The 22,912-nt window shown below is 31.7% G+C and overlaps 2 protein-coding genes across 2 annotated transcripts in view; one reads left to right on the forward strand and one right to left on the reverse strand.

Moving 5' to 3' along the window:
- Positions 1-22,912, reverse strand: part of LOC133192203 (glycerol kinase-like) — a 419,267-nt gene that overhangs the window by 43,432 nt on the left and 352,923 nt on the right. The gene's annotated exons all lie outside the window — the stretch shown is intronic.
- LOC133192968 (tetraspanin-1-like) lies at positions 963-6,367 on the forward strand. The gene is made up of 7 exons (XM_061328968.1): positions 963-1,031; positions 2,533-2,874; positions 3,009-3,116; positions 4,337-4,498; positions 4,677-4,760; positions 5,039-5,112; positions 6,261-6,367. Coding segments are annotated over exons 1-7 (840 nt in total). The 3' UTR covers positions 6,262-6,367.

Genomic DNA, 22,912 nt, shown 5'->3' on the forward strand with positions numbered 1-22,912 from the left:
GTCAAATAATATGTTTCTTAATTAAAAGTAGCTAAATTCCTAAAGCAACAAAAAATATCACATTAAACCACTGGTACTTTGATTCTATGGTTACGCTGCAAAGTAGCAATTAATCCCTATTTTTCTTATGTTATCTGTGTTACAAGGTGCCAACGATGTACATTTGGCAGTCTTGATTTTTTTCGTGTTTTTCCTTAAGATAGTAGCATTAACCAAAACTTAGCAACGAATTTTGTATGGCTACACTGTGTTTCTATGACAACCATGAAAGTTATTTTTAGAAAAATATTGCCAATACCTCAAGGTCAAATATTTTTAATGTTTTTCTTGAGTTGTCGATTGAGTTTGTTAAACCTATCATTAGTCAATATTGAGCATTTTCAGCATTTTCTGCATATGAAAAATATTCCAAATGTACCCATGATTACTACTTACTTAGAGATATATTCTAAATAGTTCCTTTATAGTAGAAGTGGCAACAAGGTGTCACGTTTTTGTGAGAATGGTTTGTTTGTTTTTCATAGTCTTTATTAAGGCTCAATAAAGATTCAAAGTAGCTGAAAATCTCAATTTTTGAAACTTTTCTGCTGTTACCATGGCAACCAAGACACATAGCAACCAATTTTATTTGATATATGTTTCTGGTGTCAAGTTGTAATAATGGGCAAAGTTTCATCAAAATCGGTGACAATGTGTGGCAAAGAAGTTTAAGTGGTTATAGAGAATAGCTCTTGAAAGCTTGATTTAACATTGTCATCACAACTCAAATAAACAGTAAGTTGATTTAAATAATCTATAATATTCTAAAAATAAACCCTGACCACCATTTACTGTATTGTGTATAGATTACCGTACTATTATCTTAATTTCATGTTTTATATCATAGATACTGAGAGGAGTTGCCGTATAAACTTCCTGGCTTTTCATTTTTTCTTTACACAGGTTGACAAAAGAAATAAAAGATGGTAAAAATAAGTTGTCTGGCGGGGATAGGGCGTGTTCTTATTGTTGTCATAAACATCATATTTCTGGTAAGCGATAAAAAATAAAAATAATGCTAATAAAATATTTGTTTTATATGGCAAATATCAGAAGTTATTTATTTTTATATGTTATTTTCTATTTCATTTGACTTTACTTGTAAAATCCCAAAATCTCTCAGTAGAAAGTACAATTTTACATGTATGTAATAAAAAAAACTTTTTTATGCAGATAATATGCTTAATACGAAGAGACATTTCAACAAATGGTGGCTACACAGTTGTCTATTTCATAGCCAATGAGACAGGGATTTATTAATATACACTCTTTTTTTTAATACTTTAAACACTCGAATGACCTTTTTAATAGGTTAATAATTTCCGTCAAAGTTCACGTTTACATTTACACTTGCATGGTCAAGTTACCAATGAGGTTGGCAACCAGCTTATCAAGCTTGGTGTAAATAATCCCCTTGTGACCCAAAGAAATCTTTATTTTTGTGTCAAAGAGATAGAATTAGATGTCTTGGAGCCCAAGATAAGCTATTTTTTTTTAAATTCCCTTATGTTCTACCTATTTACCAGTACGCACACATATAACTCTTCAAGGACTTTCATGCATGCATGTGTATATTTCATACTACTTATTGAAGGGGTAGGGTAATGATTATTATTTACATGTAGTCATCTTGAACGTTTAAATCAAATAAAATAGTACATTCTCATAATTACACAAGTACATTTTTTTTTATATAGAAAATGTTTCCAGTGCATCTATAGATATATAAGTGAATTGCCCATCCCATTAAACCAATAGTAAAGTTTGTAATATAGTCTTTCTATGAAGTAGATCTAGTATTGTGAAATACGGAAGATAAATTGAGCAATTTTCTCAAGTTTGACGAAATCTACTTTGCAACAGGCGAGCAATAATAAATATAATGTGCCTTGATTGAGCTTCCCTATGAGTTAAAAGATGGAACTTTACTGAACATTTTAAGAAATTACATGTAATAACATTGCTAAGAGCTCTTTAATTTTACAACTTTAGATATATAAAAAAAATAAATATGGTTACATTTCGACAATACATATTGATATTCTGGTAGAATGTAAAACTTACGAGTAAATAGAAAAGATAAAATCTGTACTTTCGACTTTTTCATTTTTCAAACTCATTCCCTTTATTTTGATGATTCCGCATATCATCTTATTTTATTCATAGAACGTTTTTGAAATCTATATGAGGCTTTATTTGACTGAAAGGTCAACTTTGCGAAAGCAAATCGGACTTAAAGCAAGTGACATTTTGAGCCAGTATACAACATCCCCACTCAGTTTACACACAAATTATTTAGAACAGTATATGGGATATTGTACATCTTGCCAGTACTTCGACTACTAATTTAGTTTTTGTAACAAATGAAACAGTCTGCAACTGTGGCACAAATGAGAGCAATAAAATTAGATACTCAACACAATAGCAAAATTAACAGATAATTTTTTTTAAAGTGTAAATCATGCCACACAAAAATTGCCTTCTTCATTGCAGATTCTTGGATTGGTGTTTTTGGCTTTGGGAATGATATTGATATTAGGAGAGAGTTTACTGAAACCTTACTATTCGGGTGTTCTGAGTTTGTTGAAGAGTCAGTTGGAGAGTAGTAATTTTGGCACCGTGGATTTTTCTTCCTTCAATCTCAGTGATTTGATTGGTGGACTGGCATACTTTTTCGTTGGTCTAGGCCTTTTTCTGTTGATTATTACAATTCTTGGATGCTGTGGGGCCTGTTGTAAAGTGAAATTTATGTTGGTTACTTATGCAATCATCGTCATTGTTATACTCGTCGGAGAACTTATTTTCGTCGGAATCCTCTACGGCTCTCCAAACACGGTAAAAATTTAATAAATAAAAGATTTTTTTATCGTAAAATATGTTTTCAATCATACCATTTTAGTCTCATTTTTCCCCCTTCATTTTACTCAGTAGTTTGAAAGTTATTTACGTCTGCAAAATATGTTTTACAGATAAAAAATGAAATAAAGAATCCGTTGAAAACATCCATTCAGAGTGATTACATTGGATTTAATGGAACTAACCTCGTCAGTCTGGGTTGGAATCTTGCACATAGAGAGGTAAAAGCAAACATATCCACATGTTTTCGAATATCCCATGTGTCATATACATCGAATTCAATTCGTCCTCTATTTAAGTTCTCTACTATTTTTGTGTTTTGTATCGTCTTTCTACATGAAATACTAAAATTGAGGACCATGTTATTCAAATAAATTCACACGTATTCTGAAAAAAAAAAAACGTTTAAATTTTATCTTCTACATGAATATTTATCAAAAAATTAACCACTCTGGGTTTCAGAGTAAGTAGCAGTATTTCGAAAAAGGGTCCCACAACTCTCATTGGCAAATAATTAGGTAATTAATTCTGAAATTCTTATTTATGCTTTACTTTGTGTACAGCTAAAATGGGGAGCAATGAAAATATTTTACATTTTACATCACAAAGTAGCTATTTGATTTAATATTTATTTCACTTTTTAAATTTTTTTTTCAATACGAATTCAAATTTATCTGATTCCAAGTTGTCTTACAAAATGCAAATAAAAATATAAATATGTTTTTTCTATAGTTTTTTTTTTTTTTTGCATTTTTCTGGATATTTATGATTTTAAGTACCCTTATCTTCAAATACAAACTTTCACAAATTCTTAAATAACAGCCATCTTGTCAGAACTTAATGTTATACATGTATCTACATTATGACTGTCGAATCTATGTGCTCGTCTTCAAGAAACTCATTGTATTAAAAACGTTAAAACAGCCAACAAAGAACAGCAAACAGTTCTGCGTTATAATATTAGAACTAAGACCCATTTAAATTGTTGGAGATCATACAGAAAGGTCGATGACTTAAAGTTAACATACTATTATGTGTGTAGAATTCTTATTATATCTAAAGTCATCATATAGTGTTTTTCGATAACTTTTTTTTTTTGCCTTTGAACTATTTTTTTATTACACTAAAACCTACAATTACGTACATACTAGTAGAGGCCATATAATTGCAGAGGAAGAAAGGGAAATTTAATCGGAATTCAATACATTTATTTGTAAATAAAATTATATTTTGAACAAATTTCCCTTACATTAACGTGACTTGCAAACTTTTCACACTTATAGATTATATAAATTTTATCTATCTTGTACTTCATCTCATGCGACTGTTGTCTTGTAACAATAATCGAAAATTTAACAACATTTTAATTTTTTTTATGACTTAAAACATTTTATACAAAATGTAATAAAAGAGTATTTAATTCTTTATATAAACCTCATAGTTTAAATGTTGTGGTGTGGACAGTTACAACGATTTTACTGGAGGGGCAAAATGGAACACAAATTACGGATCCGGTCTAAAAGCTCCAATAACTTGTTGCATAACAATTCCGGACTCTTCCTCACCAACGTGTGCAACAACACCAACGGATATATACACCAAGGTATAGGATCTGTAGAATATCTTATTCAACTGGAAGTCAAACCTTACAAAAGCCTACAAGGAACAAAATCAAAGTAACATTAAATCGTCACAAAGAAGAATAGCTTGTTTTTTTTTTCATTTAAAGAGTGTCTTTAGTTTTATTAGAGAGTTACTGAAGATCAATAACTTTATTACAGGGATGTTTTGATGAAGTATACAACAGGCTGTTGGGGGATGTCGCTTTAGTGGCTGGTTCACTTGCTGGATGCGGTGCTTTCCAGGTAACACTAAGGAACGCCTATTTAATATGAAGACAAAAAAGATATGTTTAAAGAAATCTTTAAAACATTTTCTGGCAATTATGAGTGTACTTTAATTCAGTATTTGCATTTTTTAAAATATATTCATTGTATGTGCATACGTAGGACAAATATCACAAGAGTTCTAGTTTTAAGATGTACAACAAACATATATTGATAAATTTCATAATATTGATTTAAAGTTTTGTTGATTTATTTTAAAATCCATATTATGCATTTCTTGAATTTTATTTCTGCAGCTTGTTCTAATTATCTTTGCTCTTGTCATCTTTTGTGATGGACGACAGTCATCAAAAGTTGATCCCACAGGATGGTAAGTAACATTTCTCGAGCAAATTTCTATTACGGCTGGTGTAAATAAATGTTCAGCAAAACTGAATATATCGATTGCTACCAATTAACAACTGATAAATGTTTTGATATTATTTGCTTTGCATAGATAAAAATCTAAACCTGTCGATTTGTCTAAAGTTACCCGGTTTGATAACTAGAGTGTTCCAAGGAACACATGTGTCGCCTGCTTTGTAGCTTCATTAAAGGTGTAAATAAATCTAAGAATGGTCAGCTTTTTATTTACTATAAGAATGATAGACTGGTAGTTCATGCATTTGCCTGCAAAGAAAAATTGGCATCTACGGATAGCATAAGACTGCGATAGGATCTGACAATCAAAGAAATATGGTACATGTACCATAACCCTCAAATGAAAAACTAGATTGAAATTATTAGAAATAACGTAATGCCTCAAAATTGATTCTTGTTTTGTTGTATAATGATTACCATAATAAACGTGACTTTTTCATTTAAATCAAAAAGAGTTCTTTTTTTCTAAGTCACGTATTACAGTAACGTAACACAAATACTTCTCAGATTCGTGATTTGGTTTAATATTGTATTGAAATATGAATAAAAGGGTGTGTTCATCAGAAAAAATTAAAATACTTACAGGGAACGGAAAAGGTAAGGTGTGAGGAATTAGAGACCTGATTCTAGGTTTTTCTTATATACACAAACAATCCACGTAGTATACATTCTGTCTATTGAACTGGGTATATGAAATATCCTTCTAAGTTAAATGATTCACAACTCTTCTCACTCTCATAAGTAGATTGTCATCGACAACTTTAAATTATTTTTTTAAATTGAAAACGGTTTTTTCTGAGAATTTTCAACATTTCTTCAATCTAATTTAATAATTTCGAATTCTTTTGTTTGGACGTGAACCCTGTTTTGAATTATCTAAGTTGATTCTTTTTTCTTTTAATTATTATTTAAATCTTCTTCAAATTAGAGTAACACGTTATTCATGAAACATACGAGATTTCGTGTATCCATCTCCAAATGTATTTATGATGAGCAATCAAACGAAATGATAATTTTATTTTGAAAACTTAAAAAAATAATGTTATTTTGATACTGTTCATAATTTTATCTTGATCAGAGTTTTCCCATCTTTTTCAGATCTTTTAACAATCCGTCAGCGCCAACACCGAAGGAAACGGGAGGTTACTCTTTGGAAAATTCTGCTTCCGTCCAAAATTGAATACAATAACCTTGTGAATTATCTTTAACTGATTCAACTGGGAAAATTATTTCATAAGAATAGCTTGAAATATTGTAGACTAGTTATGTTTAGAAAATGGAGAACTGATGAATTAAAGTTCTCTGTCCCTTGGTCAAAATACTTACCTAATTAATAACGACATTATTTATTGTTGAATTGTTATAGGTGATTGTATTGTTATAATAATTTATTCATTAAGTTTGATTGTTTCCTTATGATGAAGGTTGATTTGACCTGAACTGCTACATGTACCTTTTCTGTGATAAAATATTTTGTTTTCTCTGTTTCTTGTCATACCATGCTTGTAACTTCAAATATTGACGAGGAAATATGTCATTTTTGCCATAGTTTTTTAGGTTATTTGTAAACCTATTATTTCCAGGTTTAAAATTTAAAACTTCTGATTGAAATGAATCCAAACCTGAGATTGTTGCTAACGACGAGCTTAAGATCCGACATGATCCCATTCGATGTTTTATATCAAAGAACAAGGACACGTATCGTTGTCAGCAGTATGTTTAAGTTAATTTTGATTAAGAACATAGGATCGGCAAACAAATATAATATATAGAAATCTCTAGAACAGTTTTCACATGCTTTATTATTGCGTATTCACCAAGATTTTTTTCCCTTATAATCTATCCTTATTCTGTATTTAAGAATATACAGAAAAAAATACTCCAAGGCTGAGATAACCCTTTCTTTGATAACAATACATTATAGATGTCCGATTATGTAATCAAATAGGAATGTTAATTAATCATAAATACAAGAAAAACATCGATATTAAAAAGAATATCTATGAAAGTATTTTGGGATATTTCAATTTCTTCATGGTTTGCATAAGATTTCAATATTGAAATAAAGAGAAGATTTTTTGGATTAGTAATAAGGATACCTTTATGGGAAAACTTCATAATAACAAACTGTTAATTTCTAATACAGTTTTTGAGTACTAATATCCTACGTCCTAAAACTAAATTACACGCAAGTATGACGTCGCCTACGTACTAGTATTCTTTAGTAATGGTATGTTACAGTCATATTTCCACTGATGCAGAGTTACACGTTGTTGGTATGTTAAAATCCTTTTGGGAGGGGGGGGGGGAGGGGAGCTATTATTTTGGAGTGTGATTAGAATAGCTAAATTCGAACATGAGTAAGCTGTACATGCTGACTTGAGTTGTGTGTTGGTCTAATGAGAAATACACCTGTCACAAATCTAGTCCAATTAATAACTTTGTAACTGTTGATTATTTTATATGTTAGGCCATCTTTAAAATACTGTTTGTTTGTCCTGTCCCGTTTCAGGATTTAAAAAATGGGTCGGTATGTGGGCGGAAAATTTTCTTTCCCCAAAAATGATCTACATCTAGGCTGAATTTTTCAAATCTATGAAAATTGAAGGTATTAATAAGATTAAAATAGTTGTTGACGAGATAAGAAAATCTCGGATTTAATAAAAAATGCGATTCCTCTTGGTCTAAAAACGTTTTGAGTCGGGCAATTTTTTGCCAGTGGGTCTGGAGAGGGCTAACAAACAATTTTTTTGAAGATGGCCTTGGTTACTAGCATATATCGATACTGACTATATTTCGTCATGGTTACGGTTATCTAAGACGATCAGGTAACAAATATAGGTGAGACAGATGGAAAAAGAGAATGGTCCAATTTTAAGTTTTAAGAAAAATCTACTAAGATGTTGTATGAACTTCAGTCAGTTATGTAAGAAATAGTCTAAGAAAGACAGGAATCGTTAGAACAAAATTTGATGGAGATTTAAAAATTAATTTTAAAACAAATGATTGTCTGAACATTTGAGTGATGTAAAAATGACGTCGAATGTCATGTACCCTAAACCTCTTAATTTTGCACTTCTATTCGAGTTCTCTAAATGACAAGAACAAATAACGTATCACCTTCAACCTAAAACTTTCTTCACTATACCCCGTATTATATATTCAACTGGTATTGTTGAGATGTGGGTTATACACCTTTAGAACCCGAATAAATCAAGGAAACCAGAAACTGAAATTTTAACAAAATTTAATAAACAAAACAAAAATAACTTTTTACAACAAAATAATTAAAAATAATAGAAATGAAATGTCTTTCTGCAGACCGTCCTAGGAAGTGTCCTGGAAAGTAGGGTTAACTAATCACAGCACCTCTGCTTAACATTTTCAGAATTTGGGTGTTGAATTTCCTCACACGTAATTTTCACAAATGAAACATTGAATATAAATTCACAAATAACACATAAATCACTGTTTCCTAAACTTTCATAATGCTGTGTGGATTTTCTTTTGGTTTAATCAATATAATTTTCAAAGAGTGGAATTCTTTTGAACACATAACTTTATAAATGCTGGTCCCGAGTTGTCCGTCAGGGCTGCCGTATCTGACTCTCTCTCACATGTGCTGTTGTAAATGCATAACCAAGACTCTCCCTCTCGCCCTGGACTGGCTATTGTATCAATGGAATTTAAGTACCCCGCCCAAGACCTGTATCATTTTAGAAACGGGACGAAAGCCCGAGGAAATAGGACCCTGGGGAAAAATAGTAAAAAAAAACAACCATACTAAATATGTAGATTCTAACTATATAAACATATTTTACAAATTACATTTTCAATCCCGTAAATACCTGATGTACTTTTGAGCACCCGCCCCGGCTACTTCAGAACAAGCCAAACAGGTCTAATCGTGGCTGTAACTTCCCGGGTACTACCCGAACACGAGCTCTCAGGTAGATAAAATTGCTAACCGAGGGGCTCCCCACAGGATAAAGACCAATATCTATTATCACACGATAGGGGTATCTTAAGGGCAAAATTTAGTTTGTTACAGGTATCAATAATGAATTATGTAGGAAAGGACTGGTTACTAAATCGTTAAGAACGAAAAATACAAAACACTAGTCCTTGCAATAAGCAGAAACATAGGTAAAATCGTGGATGAAAGAGAAATACATTTTATGAGTGGACAGAAAACATTAAAAAGGAGCTTTCAGGAATTTACAAACAAATATTAATCCTCAGAATATTTGTGTAATAAACTATTGAAAATGTCGTTTTCAAATGTAAACTTGATTGAGGAAAAAACGTTTAATTTAATCCATACTTCTACTAGATACGTAACAATCTGATAAATGTAACAAAAGATTGTGCCGTTTCTTCATGTGCGTTGCTGTAAAGAAGGAAAACTGAAAGGTTGACATGTGTTAAAGAAGACTGCAAAACATCTAGACTGTTCTTCCTACTCGTAAGAGATTGATTGATTGAATGTTGTTTTACGTCCCGTTCGAGAAGTTTTCACTCATATAGAGACGTCACCATATACCAGTGACAGGCTTTAAATTTAGTCCTTCACTCGGCACTCGGGGCCATCTCGATTTTTAAGGTCTCATCCGAAAGACCAGCAACTTTCACTTCAAAGTTCCGAGCGCTTGGCGAAGGAAAAGTTGCTACCTATTTTTATCGACTTAGGTCAGTCCCGGCCGTGATTCGAACACACAATCTTCCGATCACGAAGCGAGTGCTCTACCGACTGAGCTGCCGTGACGGTTTACTCGTAAGAAAATAGATAGAGAAGATAACGCACAATGATCGATCTCAAAAAATCTATAAACAATACAAATATGGGAACAGGGCATAAAACAGGGACCCCAGGAAATTCCAGAGGTGGGATCAGGTGCCTCGGAATAGTAAGCATCCCTTGTTTACCGTTTACACCGTGAGTCCTATGTATTGATTAGGTAGACGGAACATTCATTAGTCAAATTTAGTATAATTATGAACAAAGGCCTAATCAATTGTTAGGAATTGTATGTATACATTTTATGAAACACAAGCAAAAATACAACCCAATGATAAGTTATATTTGTTGACAAGGTCATTATAATGACCATAGAATTTACTGAATGCTGACTTTTAACGAGGTTTTTGAATTCCTGTAACATCAACTTATCTGTCAGAAGCCTGCGTCTGATTTAAAAATTGATCGCACTCGGGGCATGCTCTTGGGTATCGAATAAGTTGGGAGACGTAAACACAATATGCAAGTGATAGCGGAATGTTACTACATAAATATGGAAAGTTGATGATGGATAAGCTGAAGTCATCTTATTTGTCATACGATTTTGTTGTTAGTTGCCGCTTATCGTCCATAGTCAGTAAAAATATGAAACAGATGTGTCGGACTCAGTGGTGTCTTTAATTTCAAGTTCACTGGAATATATAACGAACTTTTATAGTGATAGAGAGTTAATAAAATGTTCAAAGCGTAAAGTTGAACCGAGCAGGAATTCAGTTCAACCCATTTCATACTGTAACAAGCTAGGGCAATATCTATTTGTCGTATGAATTGGGCTAGATGTAACACGTTTTAAGTTTAAATGAGAAATTCCTTCGTGAGCCTCTAATATCATAGGTAAGCTGCTTGATAGAATAGCATGGTCATCAGATTCGTCTATGGGTTCATTTAGGTACATTTCTGCTTCAACATTTTGTTTTGCAAAAACACTCTTTTGGAAGTATATACTTGTTCGCTGGTTGTCATTTCATTATCAAGAGGCATATGTTTTCTTTGATGAATAAGTGCTTTTCAGAACTGACTTCTTTGTTAATTCTCCGCAACTGTTCCATATCTTCCTCTGTGTTTTGACGAAGAAAGATTGACTACTCTTTTTCACTTTCCTTGATCCTTACAGCAGAGTCATCTTCTATTTCACTCAAAAAATTATGGTCAACAACCATACCCGATTGCGTCAACTGGCGCTTTTCCTACTTCAACGTCTTTAACTGTGTTGTCAAGAAGTTCAACTGGAGTCATAATGGGATCTCTGCTGTTTTCATGAGAAGCACCTTCACCTTCTGCAGAAGTCAGATCTTCTCTGCTTACTTCTTGTGTGCTCTTTTTTAAATCATCACACAATATTGATATGTTTGGAATGTTATTATTGTTGGTTTCAGTGTCATCATCTTTTCCATTTGACTGTGTTATCTTCTTTTCAGACTGGTCTGGTTTTTGGTCATCTATAATATTGTATTGGCTTATTTCAGAAGTGGATATTTACATAAACATGAAATTCTGACTTGTTTGTATGCCTGTTCTTTTCGTTAAAACATGCTCAATACTTTAAATCTAGCAGACTGAAATGTTATTGGATTGACAATTCTATATATATATTTTTGTATCTTAACCTTTTTATTCGATCTTGTGTTAGCATTTGGAACCAATTTTTTTTCGTATTGTCTCTCTGTATTTCTTTCGCAGACGAAGAATTATGATTGCGATGGCTATTCCAATGAAAATAATGCTTGCTATAACGCTTGCATTGATTACTCCGATGTCAACCTCTTCCTCATTTGGACTTGCCGTGAATGCTGTACAAATAAATTGCTATACATAAGCAAAAAACTAAAGGGGGATTTTGTATAGATTTTCAAAGATGTTCATTAAACCTTAAAAAAACCTTAAGAAATGAAATGTGATGCGCGTTAATTTTTTCCCCAAGAAAATTTCAACATACACGTGAACGGGTGAAAAAAGAAAAAAAATCTTGTTTTCTGGAGATAAAAAAAGATTTGAGTCGGGCCATTTTAGCCAGTCGGTCGGGAGAGGGTTAACAAACATTTTTTAAAAGATGACCTTGGCTTGTCTCCAAATCATGCACTACAGTTATGGAACTTCTAACATGTTTTCTACCTCCTTCCCCAGTCCCTTTCATAATTTAAGGAGGAATACCACACCAAAATTAAATTTTATTTAATAGATCTTTAAGACATCCCTTTTAAACTATAGTTGCAGCATTGAAGGACTCATATTAGCTCTTAATTATTTAATACGATTTTTTGGTGTATTTTTTCTGAGAAAATGAAAAAAAAAGTTTTATTTGCAAAGATGCTTATTAAATAAATCAAATTTGTTGTAAATCGGAAAACTCTTTCACTCATGTACACAACCTTTCTTAAACCCCACTAGAAAATGCTTCCTTGGTGTAGGGTGGATGTTATGTAGGCGATAGCGAAAATTAGCTCTTAACTCTGTTAGCTTCTAAAGATGCACTATACTTTGAAACTGGATGGGAACCATTACATGAAAGAAGAAAAAAAAATACTAGATTAACTACAAAGTATAAAATTTATGATAACCAAGCTCCTAAATACCTAACTGAAACAATCCCAAATTTGCGTTGTAATTCATCAAGTTACAGTACGAGAAATTCATATAACTATAACATCTCTAAATTAATGTAGATTGCAAACATATAAGTCAACTTTCATTCCCCTTGTTATTGACGAATTGAACTCATTACCTCTTATTTTAAGAAATTCTTCCTCATTGTCTATCTTTAAAAAGTCCATTTCTTACAATAAACCTATGACACCCTCTTATTTCAGTTACGAAATTCGACGCTTAAATATATTACATACAAGGCTTCGACATGACTGTGTGCTTAATAGCGATCTTTTTAGATGTAATGTAATTTTGAGTCCCCAATGTTCTTGTGGAAGAGTGGAGGATACTCATCATTATTTCTTTTCATGCAAAAAATACACAGAGGCCAGAAAAGAATTTTTTGACACATTTCTGCGAATGGGAAAATTAATACTGTTGATACTCACTACTTTACTGAGGGGGGATGAAACGTTTTAAACGATGTTGAAAATGAATACCTATTTTCCATTGTACAAATATTTATTAAAAAGTCAGGTCGTTTTGGTTGATACAATTATTACTTTTTACGAATTCTATACAGCTTGTGTATTATATAAGAAATATATTATATTGAATATTGTTCCTCTGATTATTATGCTTTTCTGTGTTTATTTATTTTAAACTGAAACCCATATATGTAAATATGTTTGGTATAATTTATGTGTAGGGAAAGGGCGTATTAAGTTTTTAGAACTTTAGCCCAATCCCATTTCTAAAATTAATATACAATAAAATACGTTCAAATCAAAGATGCTTTATAGTTTAAAATTTGCTATTAATAAATGCATAATATGAATGTCTAATAATGTGTAAAGAGAGGTTGGATTGATTAATTGATTGATTAATTAGGGTTTAACGCCGAGTCGGCAATATTTCAGCCATATTTCGGCGGATAGAGAGGTTGGACAGACATTTTAATTTTCAATAATTTGTAAATATTTTTTATACCTATGGATAAAATCTTCATAAAACTAGTCACAACTAGGGAGAATATGTTAGTCAATCATATTTTTTTGAAATTGAAATGAAATTGCTAAATTTAAGGGAAAATAATTACTTTAATATTTAGAACAATCCCAATCAAAATGAAACTGATCCCGATCAAAATTAACACAAAATGAATAAAATAATTATCGTCCTCTTTATGTATTTACCTCTAAGAAATCTATTTGATTGTCAAGTTCAATTACCTTTTAATCCGTATTACACCTAAACAAACTAGTATTCTTGAGAAAATGTTATCTATTTCCAATTATTATTAAATTCTGGTTGGGATCAGTCTAAATTTCGATCGGGATTGGCTAAAATTAAAAAAAAAAATTCTAAAATTTCGCATTTTCATTTTAATTTCTTTTTGAAATATGATTGTCTAGCATATTCATTGTAGCTGTGACTTGTTTTTTGAATATATTATCCATAGGTTTCGAAAATATTCACAAATAATGTGCTTTATTTTCATAAATAATTTTTTAGTAAAAAAAATTTTTTAAATGTCCGGCTTGCTTTTGTTTACATATTTTATTAGATATTCATTTTCTGCATTTATTAATAGCAAATTTATAACTCTAAAACATCTTATTTGCAAATAAAATCTTTTTTTCATTTTATATAAAAATTGGGGAAAAAATCTTATAAAATAATTTAGAGTTAATATCGGCCTTTTAAAAAAAAGTGGTGTGGCATTCCGTCTTAAATTCTTCCTTGAGACTTAGAATTAAATGCTTATTTCAAGTGTTTTACAATTTATAAACTTTATCTCTATAATGTTATGTACAGTACATGTAGATTGAGGAGGGTTCCTATGCGCGCCAGAGGCAACTTTGGAACATTTTTTAAGCCCACAATTTGCTTGACTTTCTTTCTTTTTTTTTTTCGATTGAATGGCTTTATTACTTAAGTGAATGATTTTAATTTAATTTTCCCAGAAGCTTTGCTAGGACCTGTAATAAGGTGAACATTTACTCAAATTACGTTGATAGCCCAACGGTTAATCATTTAACACTGTCCATTCAAAACCGTTTAGTAGAAATCTATGGTTAGCAGAGTAGAACCATGCAACAAGTAAAGATTATACATAGTTTTATTAAGAGTACGTATTTGAACAAACACCAAACGAACGTTTATTTGCAATAAGAAAATATGAAATGCCGGGTAATGCGTAGAACAACGAGTGAGTCATGATGCAAGTGCATTTTGGTTAACATCGAAAGCAAGGACAGAATGTATGAAGAAGATAAAAATTATGAAAATAAAGTAAACTGAAAGCATACAAGGGAAAAGGATAGTGAATGTCAAACCCTTATTACATACTAGATCAAATAAAGGATATTTATAGACCTCCTCTCTGCATGTGGATAATTTAGGGCATTAGCCGCACATCTATTTTTTTTTATATCGGTACAACAAATAATATCCAACTTAGATTTCAAGCTGACATATGTTCCTTGCACGTTAGTAAGCATATAAATATTGTTTTCCAAGCATATAAAATTAAATGCGCAAACATATAACGCAATGAACAAATTGTGAACTGGGAAGCAGTATTTTCTGTTGTTTGAAGTTAATTATCGCCCTTATAATTTTAAATTACATTAAATTTTTGTCAAAAGTAAACAAATTTGCAAAATTCAATTTAAAGTAAAAAGAGCAAGAATAAACCTTTTATAATTTCTTTTATAATAACGGTAAGAATTTTGTCTTTATTCTGGAATAAGTATTTTTTCTATTAATTTTATTGTAAATAACTTTGAAACATCCATGTATTACGTATATATATTAGTTTTTTTTTACGCAAGACATAGAAAGAAATGAGTCAAACGGTCAAAAAAAAAAAAAAGAAGAGAGAGATAGATTGTGGGGAGATGGTGGGGAAAGAGAGAGAGAGAGAGAAAGTGGGGAGAGAGAGAGAGGAGAGAATGAGTGAGTAGGGGTGAGTGATTGAGTGGGGGAGAGTGCTATAGTGGGGGAGAGAGAGCTGGGAGAGAAGGAGAGAGAGCGAATGGGGAGAGAGAGCGAGTGGGGAGACAGTGAGGAGAGGGAGAGAGAGTGGGGAGACAGTGAAGAGAGAAAGAGAGGCAGTGGGGAGAGAGGAGAGAGAGAGTGAGTGGGGGGAGAGTGGGGAAGGAGTGGGTAGAGTGAAAGAAGATGATATTGTGTGGACTTGTGTTAAACACCTCTTTTTGTAAGTAAAAAGCCACATTTTGTGAAAGCTTTGTTGACACTAGCAAACAACAAAAAACACTGGTAAAGATTTTGAGCTAATCACGTTTTGTGTCCCTGATATCGAAGGTCAGAGGCATATTGATTCAGTCCTATGTGATATTTTTTTCACATATCTAATCTTCCCTATATTTTTATGAGAAGAATTTTTAGACTTCATTCATAGAAATTGAAAGATGATTGGACTTTTGCGAGAAGCACTGACTTTTACAGTCGACGGCTTACTTGGACATTTAAACCTGCCTAATGTACGGAGGTGCGGAATTGATAATAGACATGAAAACCATAATAGTGGTGTTAGGGGCACTAATATGATTTACCGGTATGCAATCAACGCAAAAGATGATGGGAGGTAGAATTATATAACTTAAATGACCTTATTCGTGAGGGGTAGTATTTCCTTTCAATCTCATTTTCTGGAGGAATCAAATAAAAAAGAAAAACATCCCGGAAGGAAAACTAAGCAAGAGTTGGTCAATGTTGGAAGGGAAGGGGTTGAGGGTAGGGTGGCTGCCGTTCTCTAGATAACGTAATGTGTGCTTTGAAATGGTCTATTATTATCGTTTAATTAACTGTTAAGCTTAATATTTATATCGCAAAAGAGCTTCCGTATATTTTCATAGTGTAAAAGTAAGCCGTCGATTATAAAAGTCAGCGCTTCTCGCAAAAGTCCATTATGAGATCAAATTTTCTTAACAATCGCCCTTTTTAAAGCAAATTTAATTTGGAAGAGTTTTAAAACGTTATTCTTTCTTATAACTTATGAAGAAGAAAGAAGACTTTATATATATATATATATATATATATATATATATATATATATATATATATATATATATATATATATATATATATATATATATATATATATATATATATATTGCTTGCATATTTAGATAATTAAAACTGTGGAAACTGAAAATTTTTAAGGTATTATTATTATTAAGGTATTCCATCCCTAACAGCAAAATATTCAATGAAATTGAATACATATCAGATGAGTAGGTGTTGAATACTCTGTATATTGAGACATAATTCCTATTTATTACTACAAGCATGGAAGGGTGGGATGTGTCCTGATTTATGATCTTGAATTTTGGTATATAAGAGTTATCTTCCTCTGTTTTTAATTAATAAAGAATTAATCTTAAAAACTTAACTGGTAAAAAACCGTTTTCAGTTGTCATTATATCTATAATGTTTAATGAATCTTTCTGCCACAATATTTATTGACATTATTATTTGGATTTTTAAAAAAATTCTTCAAAGCAATTTTTTAAAAATTAATTACTGCTTAGTAAATTACATTTTTGAAACTTTCTCTTGGTAAATCCTTTTGTACTATAAAATGCTTTAAATTAATATCAAAGTATTATGTACATGATGAACATTTAAGGATAGAGAATTTGGTCCTATTAGGGATGAAAAACCTTAAATGTGATAAAACAAATCAAAGAAAGTGCGCATTCTTGTTCTAATAGTTAAAGAACATCATTATAGCCTTGTTATGTTTTCCTTAAATTGGGATAAACCACCTTGTATTATTTATGTAATTTATAGTAAAACCTTTTAATTTTGTTATTTAAACTTTAAAGCTTTTAGAAATGAACACTTCATATCATAAGACTTTGTGATTTTAATGACCCCTATGTATTTCCCTAACAAAAATTTCTTTTCAAAACCATATTTTATCAAAAAATGACAGAGGGTCATTATTCTACGGTGTCATTTTTCTACAATCCACACAGAGAAAAATGACCCAAAGGCCATAATTTCTACGAAAACGTGGGTCATTTTTCTACGTAGAATATTGACCAAGGGGAGTCAAATTTCTACATAGAAAAATGATCCCCCGTCAATATCACTTTTCGTCGTTACACCGGCACCGTTCTCAAATTCACTTTCATTTTGAAAAAGTTACTGAACACTTTACTGAAGTCCCTTGGACACTTCACAGACAATAATCTTTGATTTTTTTTGTTTTTGTTTTTTTTGTTTTTAAAATCATTCTTATTTGAAATAAGATCGCTTATTTTGTTACTGTTTGAGAGATGTAATCTTTCTACTATTGTAAATTTAGTGACGCCAGGCTGCTCTCGGGAGTTTTCGTTCAACGAACGACAAATATTTCGGGAAAATTCACGAGGTCTCCGAAGAGGTTGAATATGATGAAGAGCTTGTCGACGACAGGGAAATATGAAGTTTTATGGCCCTGTCACGTGACTCTCTAGAACCAATCAGATAACGTGTTGAATAGAATAAATAAAATGAGGTATAATAAAAAAAATTATTTGTATAATATTTGCTTATATTACATTTTCAACAGTGAAATACTGTGATTTATTTATTGAATAAAAGTGATATTCTCTCACAGTATGAAAGTATACCAAAATGATATTCTCTCACAGTGTGAAAAGATATCAAAGTAAGTAAAAAATAATTTCTGGCCTGTCATAAGATAGAGATAGTAACTAAGCATCTTGATAGAGCTAAAACTGCAAATTTCTTCCCAAATATGTTGCTAAAATCCGTGATATGTAATGTTTTCAATCACACAACTGCTAAGCTACGATCGACGTCTCAACCGCTCAACTATGACGTCAAGCCTATGACACTGTGTTAAGAAAAGACAGAGGCAAAGGGAAAATCAAAGAAAATGTAATAAACAGAAAATTCAACGTTTTGTAGATGAATATGGAATTTATTTCACTCGTGAGACAGGATTTTTTGATATTTTCACTCGTGCTTCGCATTCGTGAAAATATCAAAAAATCCTGTCCCACTCGTGAAATAAATTCCATATTCATCTACAAAACATTGAATATCCTCTATATATGTCTTATATATTTAGATGTAAGGGATTTAAAAGATCATATTTTTTTCCTCCTAATAATTGTATAATTCTAAATAGAAATGGTAAACTAAGATTGAAATCTGACAGGGACTTTATTTTTGGCGGAGCGATGGCGTATGAAAATATCTCCTTTTCTGCTTCTCAAAATCACTACAAGAACAATGATTTTAATTAAAATTTATAAATAATCAAAGACTTGAAAAATTTTCAATTGTAACTAAAATTAATAATAATGGACAAGAGTTTTAAAAAATGTCAAATAGATAAGAATTTCCAAAAAAAAAAAACTACAATCTAAGCAAGATTTGAACCCAAAAAAATCAATAAAAAGCGTTTTTCTCTCTAAGTAAAGGGTCAAAACTTTTTGTTTTTGCATCATTAGTATCTTTATATGACTACTTTACCATATGAGAAAATAACAAAAATTTAAATGTAAGAAGCATATAATAATAACTCATATTACCTAAAAAAAAAAAAAAAATTAAGAAAAATAGAGGAAATTCGGATTAGTCAATACCTTTTTCAGTTCAATTATTTATGTCAATATGGTAGTATCATCTGAAAGACCCTATATGGTAATATTTTTTCATGCAAAAAGAAAAACATTTTATCTTTTGAAATAGAAGTAGGCACCACATCACTTGCAACAATAATATTTTATTCTCAATGTCAAGGAAAACGATAATGACCTTGACCTGAACTTACTTCTAAAATAAATCGGTCAAATTTAATCTAACTGATACCATAACTTACTGATATTGTCTTCTTGAATCTATGAAAATTTCATTGATTTTTAAATGTAAGAAATATGAGAAGAATCCCTTCTTAAGGACCCTCTATACACCAGTGCAAAATGTTTTTTGGACATTGAGAAAATCATATTGAATAAAGGTGTAAATATTGAGCTTATCTATCTGATTTTCAATATACTTTACGTGGCATTTACCCCCCGGAAAAATGTTTAGAGATGACAAAGTATCAAATGAACAGAAATCACTATTGTTTACCTGTACTTCCATGGAGAAAATACTTGCAAATAAAGTGTTCAATTAATTTATCTTGGCCTTTTTCAAATGTTAAGAATACTAAATTGATTACAAATTGAGTAATATACTGTAAATTTCAATTAATTGGAATTGAGATCTAAGGGCAGATCACCCTAACTGCAGAAAAATACCATAGAATCAGACCTCTTTAGTGTGCAGTGTAGAGTGGGTTCTTAACACGATCTGTAATCCACAGCTTCATATCGGACAGAAACAGTGCGCAGTGCACGTCAGGAAATTGATTTTCGGATAAGTTCATTTTTATAAGGGTCCTGTGATGACACCAAGACATTTGTCAATTCCACTGTATTGGGAAAGATTGCATATTAGATATACCAATGCCGATTAGGCAAATGTTCAAGTAACAAGTGGTGTGTTAGCAATTTTGTCTAATGTAGGTATACTCAGAGACATAAAATATTTCATTTTTCTATGAAATGGTAACGATTATGTTAACATTGTAGTTATTCATAAGTTTAGACATTTAGATGCCTAATTTTTTCTTACTTTTATAGCATATTTATATATCAAATACATCATACAAGTTTTAAAAAGTAAAATATTAATTTACTTTGGTTGTGCCTTGTTTAGTGTCGTTCACACTTACGTCTGTCCATTCTTGAGAAATTCTGAATTAATGGTTTTACGGGAAGATTTTTTTTTTTCAATAATAATCCCATTTTATTTTCAATATCTATTGAGTATTCACCACATCTCATTGGGCTTTTTCTAAATATATATTTTCCGTTTGAACAATAAATACTTGTGCTTTTCTGAATATATCACAGATTTCCACTGTCCTTATAATGTCCAGTTTTTTGTTCTTGACAGGTTTGATATTGCTTGTCAAAATTTTACACAACACATGGTGTCTAAAGACGAACAAGAAAAAAAAAAAAAAAAAAACTAGAGTAAAAACCAGCACATTTTTAAATACATTTTAAACTACATACTAGTATCTTCATATTTTGCACAACAAAGTCTTAAAGTCTTTCTGGGTCGAAAATCTTTATATGCTTGCTATTGTTTAAGTGATGATTGTCCATCTGAATCAAATAAGCAAACCATACTCTTCTCATAGTTTTTCACAGATTTTATGAAATAAACAACTTGTCCCCGTCATCGACAATTTCGGGGGCAGATACTTGTTGGTCTTTGTCTGTCTGTTTGCCTGCAAAAACTTTAATACTAAAGCCATAATCTTTGAACGGTTGAAGCTATGGCTGTCATATTTTACATGTGTATTTCTTGTGACAAGGCCTTTTTACAACATTTTTCTCCCCATGACCTTGACCTGGAAGTTTGACCCACTTTGAAAAACTGTAACTTAAACCTTGGCTATAACTTTTTTGAAGCTATGGCTGTCATATTTTACATGTGTATTTCTTGTGACAAGGCCTTTTTACAACATTTTTCTCCTCATGACCTTGACCTGGAAGTTTGACCCACTTTGAAAACTGTAACTTAAACCTTGGCCATAACTTTTGAACGGTTGATGTAAAGGCTTTCATACTTCACAAGTGTATTTCTTGTGACAAGATCTTTCGATGGATACCAGCATTTTTGACCTCAAGACCTTGAAGTTTGTTCTACTTTTGAAAAACCATAAACTTGGCCAGAACGTCTGAATGGTTTGCACTAAGGCTTTTATATTTCATATGTGTATTCATTGTCACATGACCTTCCTTTGAATAATAGCATTTTTGACCTCCCCATCTTGACTTTGGAGTTTGACCGAGTTTTGAAAGACTTTAACCTTCGCCTTTAACTGCCATACGGGGAGCATCAGTGTTTCATAAACGTATCTTGTTCCTTCTTTTTGGGACAATGTATCAATAGTAATAATTTAGATTTGAGTGTCACCGCCAGATCAATTGAGGACAACCTAAATACATGTATATTAGTTAAGTACAATGGACCTGGAGTTCACAGTTTTGAATAAAACATTACAGCAAATGAGAGAGAGAGAGAAAACCGCTTGAACTTAGTAGGCTCTTTTATACCACAGAGTCTGACACATCTGTTTCATATTTGGATATTTTACTTGAGAAAGACGTTAATGGTAATGTAACAACCAAGCTTTATGATAAACGTGATGACTTAAACTTTTCAATCGTCAACTTCCCTTACTTATGCAGCAATATACCATCATCACCTGTATATACGGGGTATATATCTCTCAGTTGATTCGATACGCAAGAGCATGCTCTACGTATGTACAATTTCTAAAACGAAGTAAATTATTGACAAGTTGATGAAACAAGAATATCAGCTGTCTCGTTTAAAGTCATCATTTCGTAAGTTCTATGGTCGATACAATGACCTTGTCAGCAAATACAATTTATCATTGAGTCAAATACTGACTGACGTTTTTCATACTAATTGTTTGGCGATTATTTACACACTGAATTGTCGACGGATTTTTCCGTTTTTCCCGATCATGACAAGGAGCACACAGCGGGTGTGACCGGTCGGCAGGGGATCCTCACTCCTCCATGGCACCTGATCCCACGTCTGATGTTTGCTCTGCTCCTATTCTGTATTGTTTAATGGACTTTTGAGCTTGAATTCTGTTCGTTATCTCCATATATTTCATCCTATAATTGTACGTATGAATGTCGTATGATATGCAACTATGACAACAAAATACATATACAAGTATTATTTCTGTTAACATCTCTTGGACTAGTGGTAATTTTGAACATATGCCATGTCTGAAAGGGACTCTGACTAAAAATACATGAACTGCGAGGTTAATGAGACCCCCCCCCCCCCCCGGGAGTAGGATTTGTCCAGATTTGCATTTCTCCCATTTGAAATAGCCCACTTCAAAATTTCATAGCGAGTCAACTCTTAACATTGCAAAATGACCTTGTTGTTGTTGTTTTTTTAAAGGCCATCAATATTTTGTTTTACCCGCCTTTAATATATTCGAGCCTTTTTTTTACGTCTTAGTTGTACTTGTATACTTTGATCGTACTTCAAGGCCATCTTAAGAGTCAGGGTCATTAATCCTTTTTTAAACTGTTGTTTCCAGCAAATCTTGATTCGAGGTCATACTAGTATTTCTGGGGTCAAAGTTATTGTAATTTTAAATCAATTATGTTGTCTGACCCATATTTGTGAGTATAAATGCCAATGCCAATGACTTGATGCATCACAAAGTAATTATTCTTCCTTAGCTATTGTAATCTTAAATTGATTATAA

This window comes from Saccostrea echinata, unplaced genomic scaffold, assembly GCF_033153115.1.
Source record: "Saccostrea echinata isolate AGI-Se365-2 ecotype Australia unplaced genomic scaffold, CSIRO_AGI_Sech_v1 ptg000025l, whole genome shotgun sequence".
Taxonomy (NCBI): Eukaryota; Metazoa; Mollusca; class Bivalvia; order Ostreida; family Ostreidae; genus Saccostrea; species Saccostrea echinata.

Coding starts and splice junctions, on each gene's coding strand:
- LOC133192968 (XM_061328968.1), top strand. CDS start 963: ATGGTAAAAATAAGTTGTCTGGCGGGGATAGGGCGTGTTCTTATTGTT. Junction 2,875..3,008: donor TCTACGGCTCTCCAAACACG/GTAAAAATTTAA, acceptor TATGTTTTACAG/ATAAAAAATGAAATAAAGAA. Junction 3,117..4,336: donor GGAATCTTGCACATAGAGAG/GTAAAAGCAAAC, acceptor TAAACCTCATAG/TTTAAATGTTGTGGTGTGGA.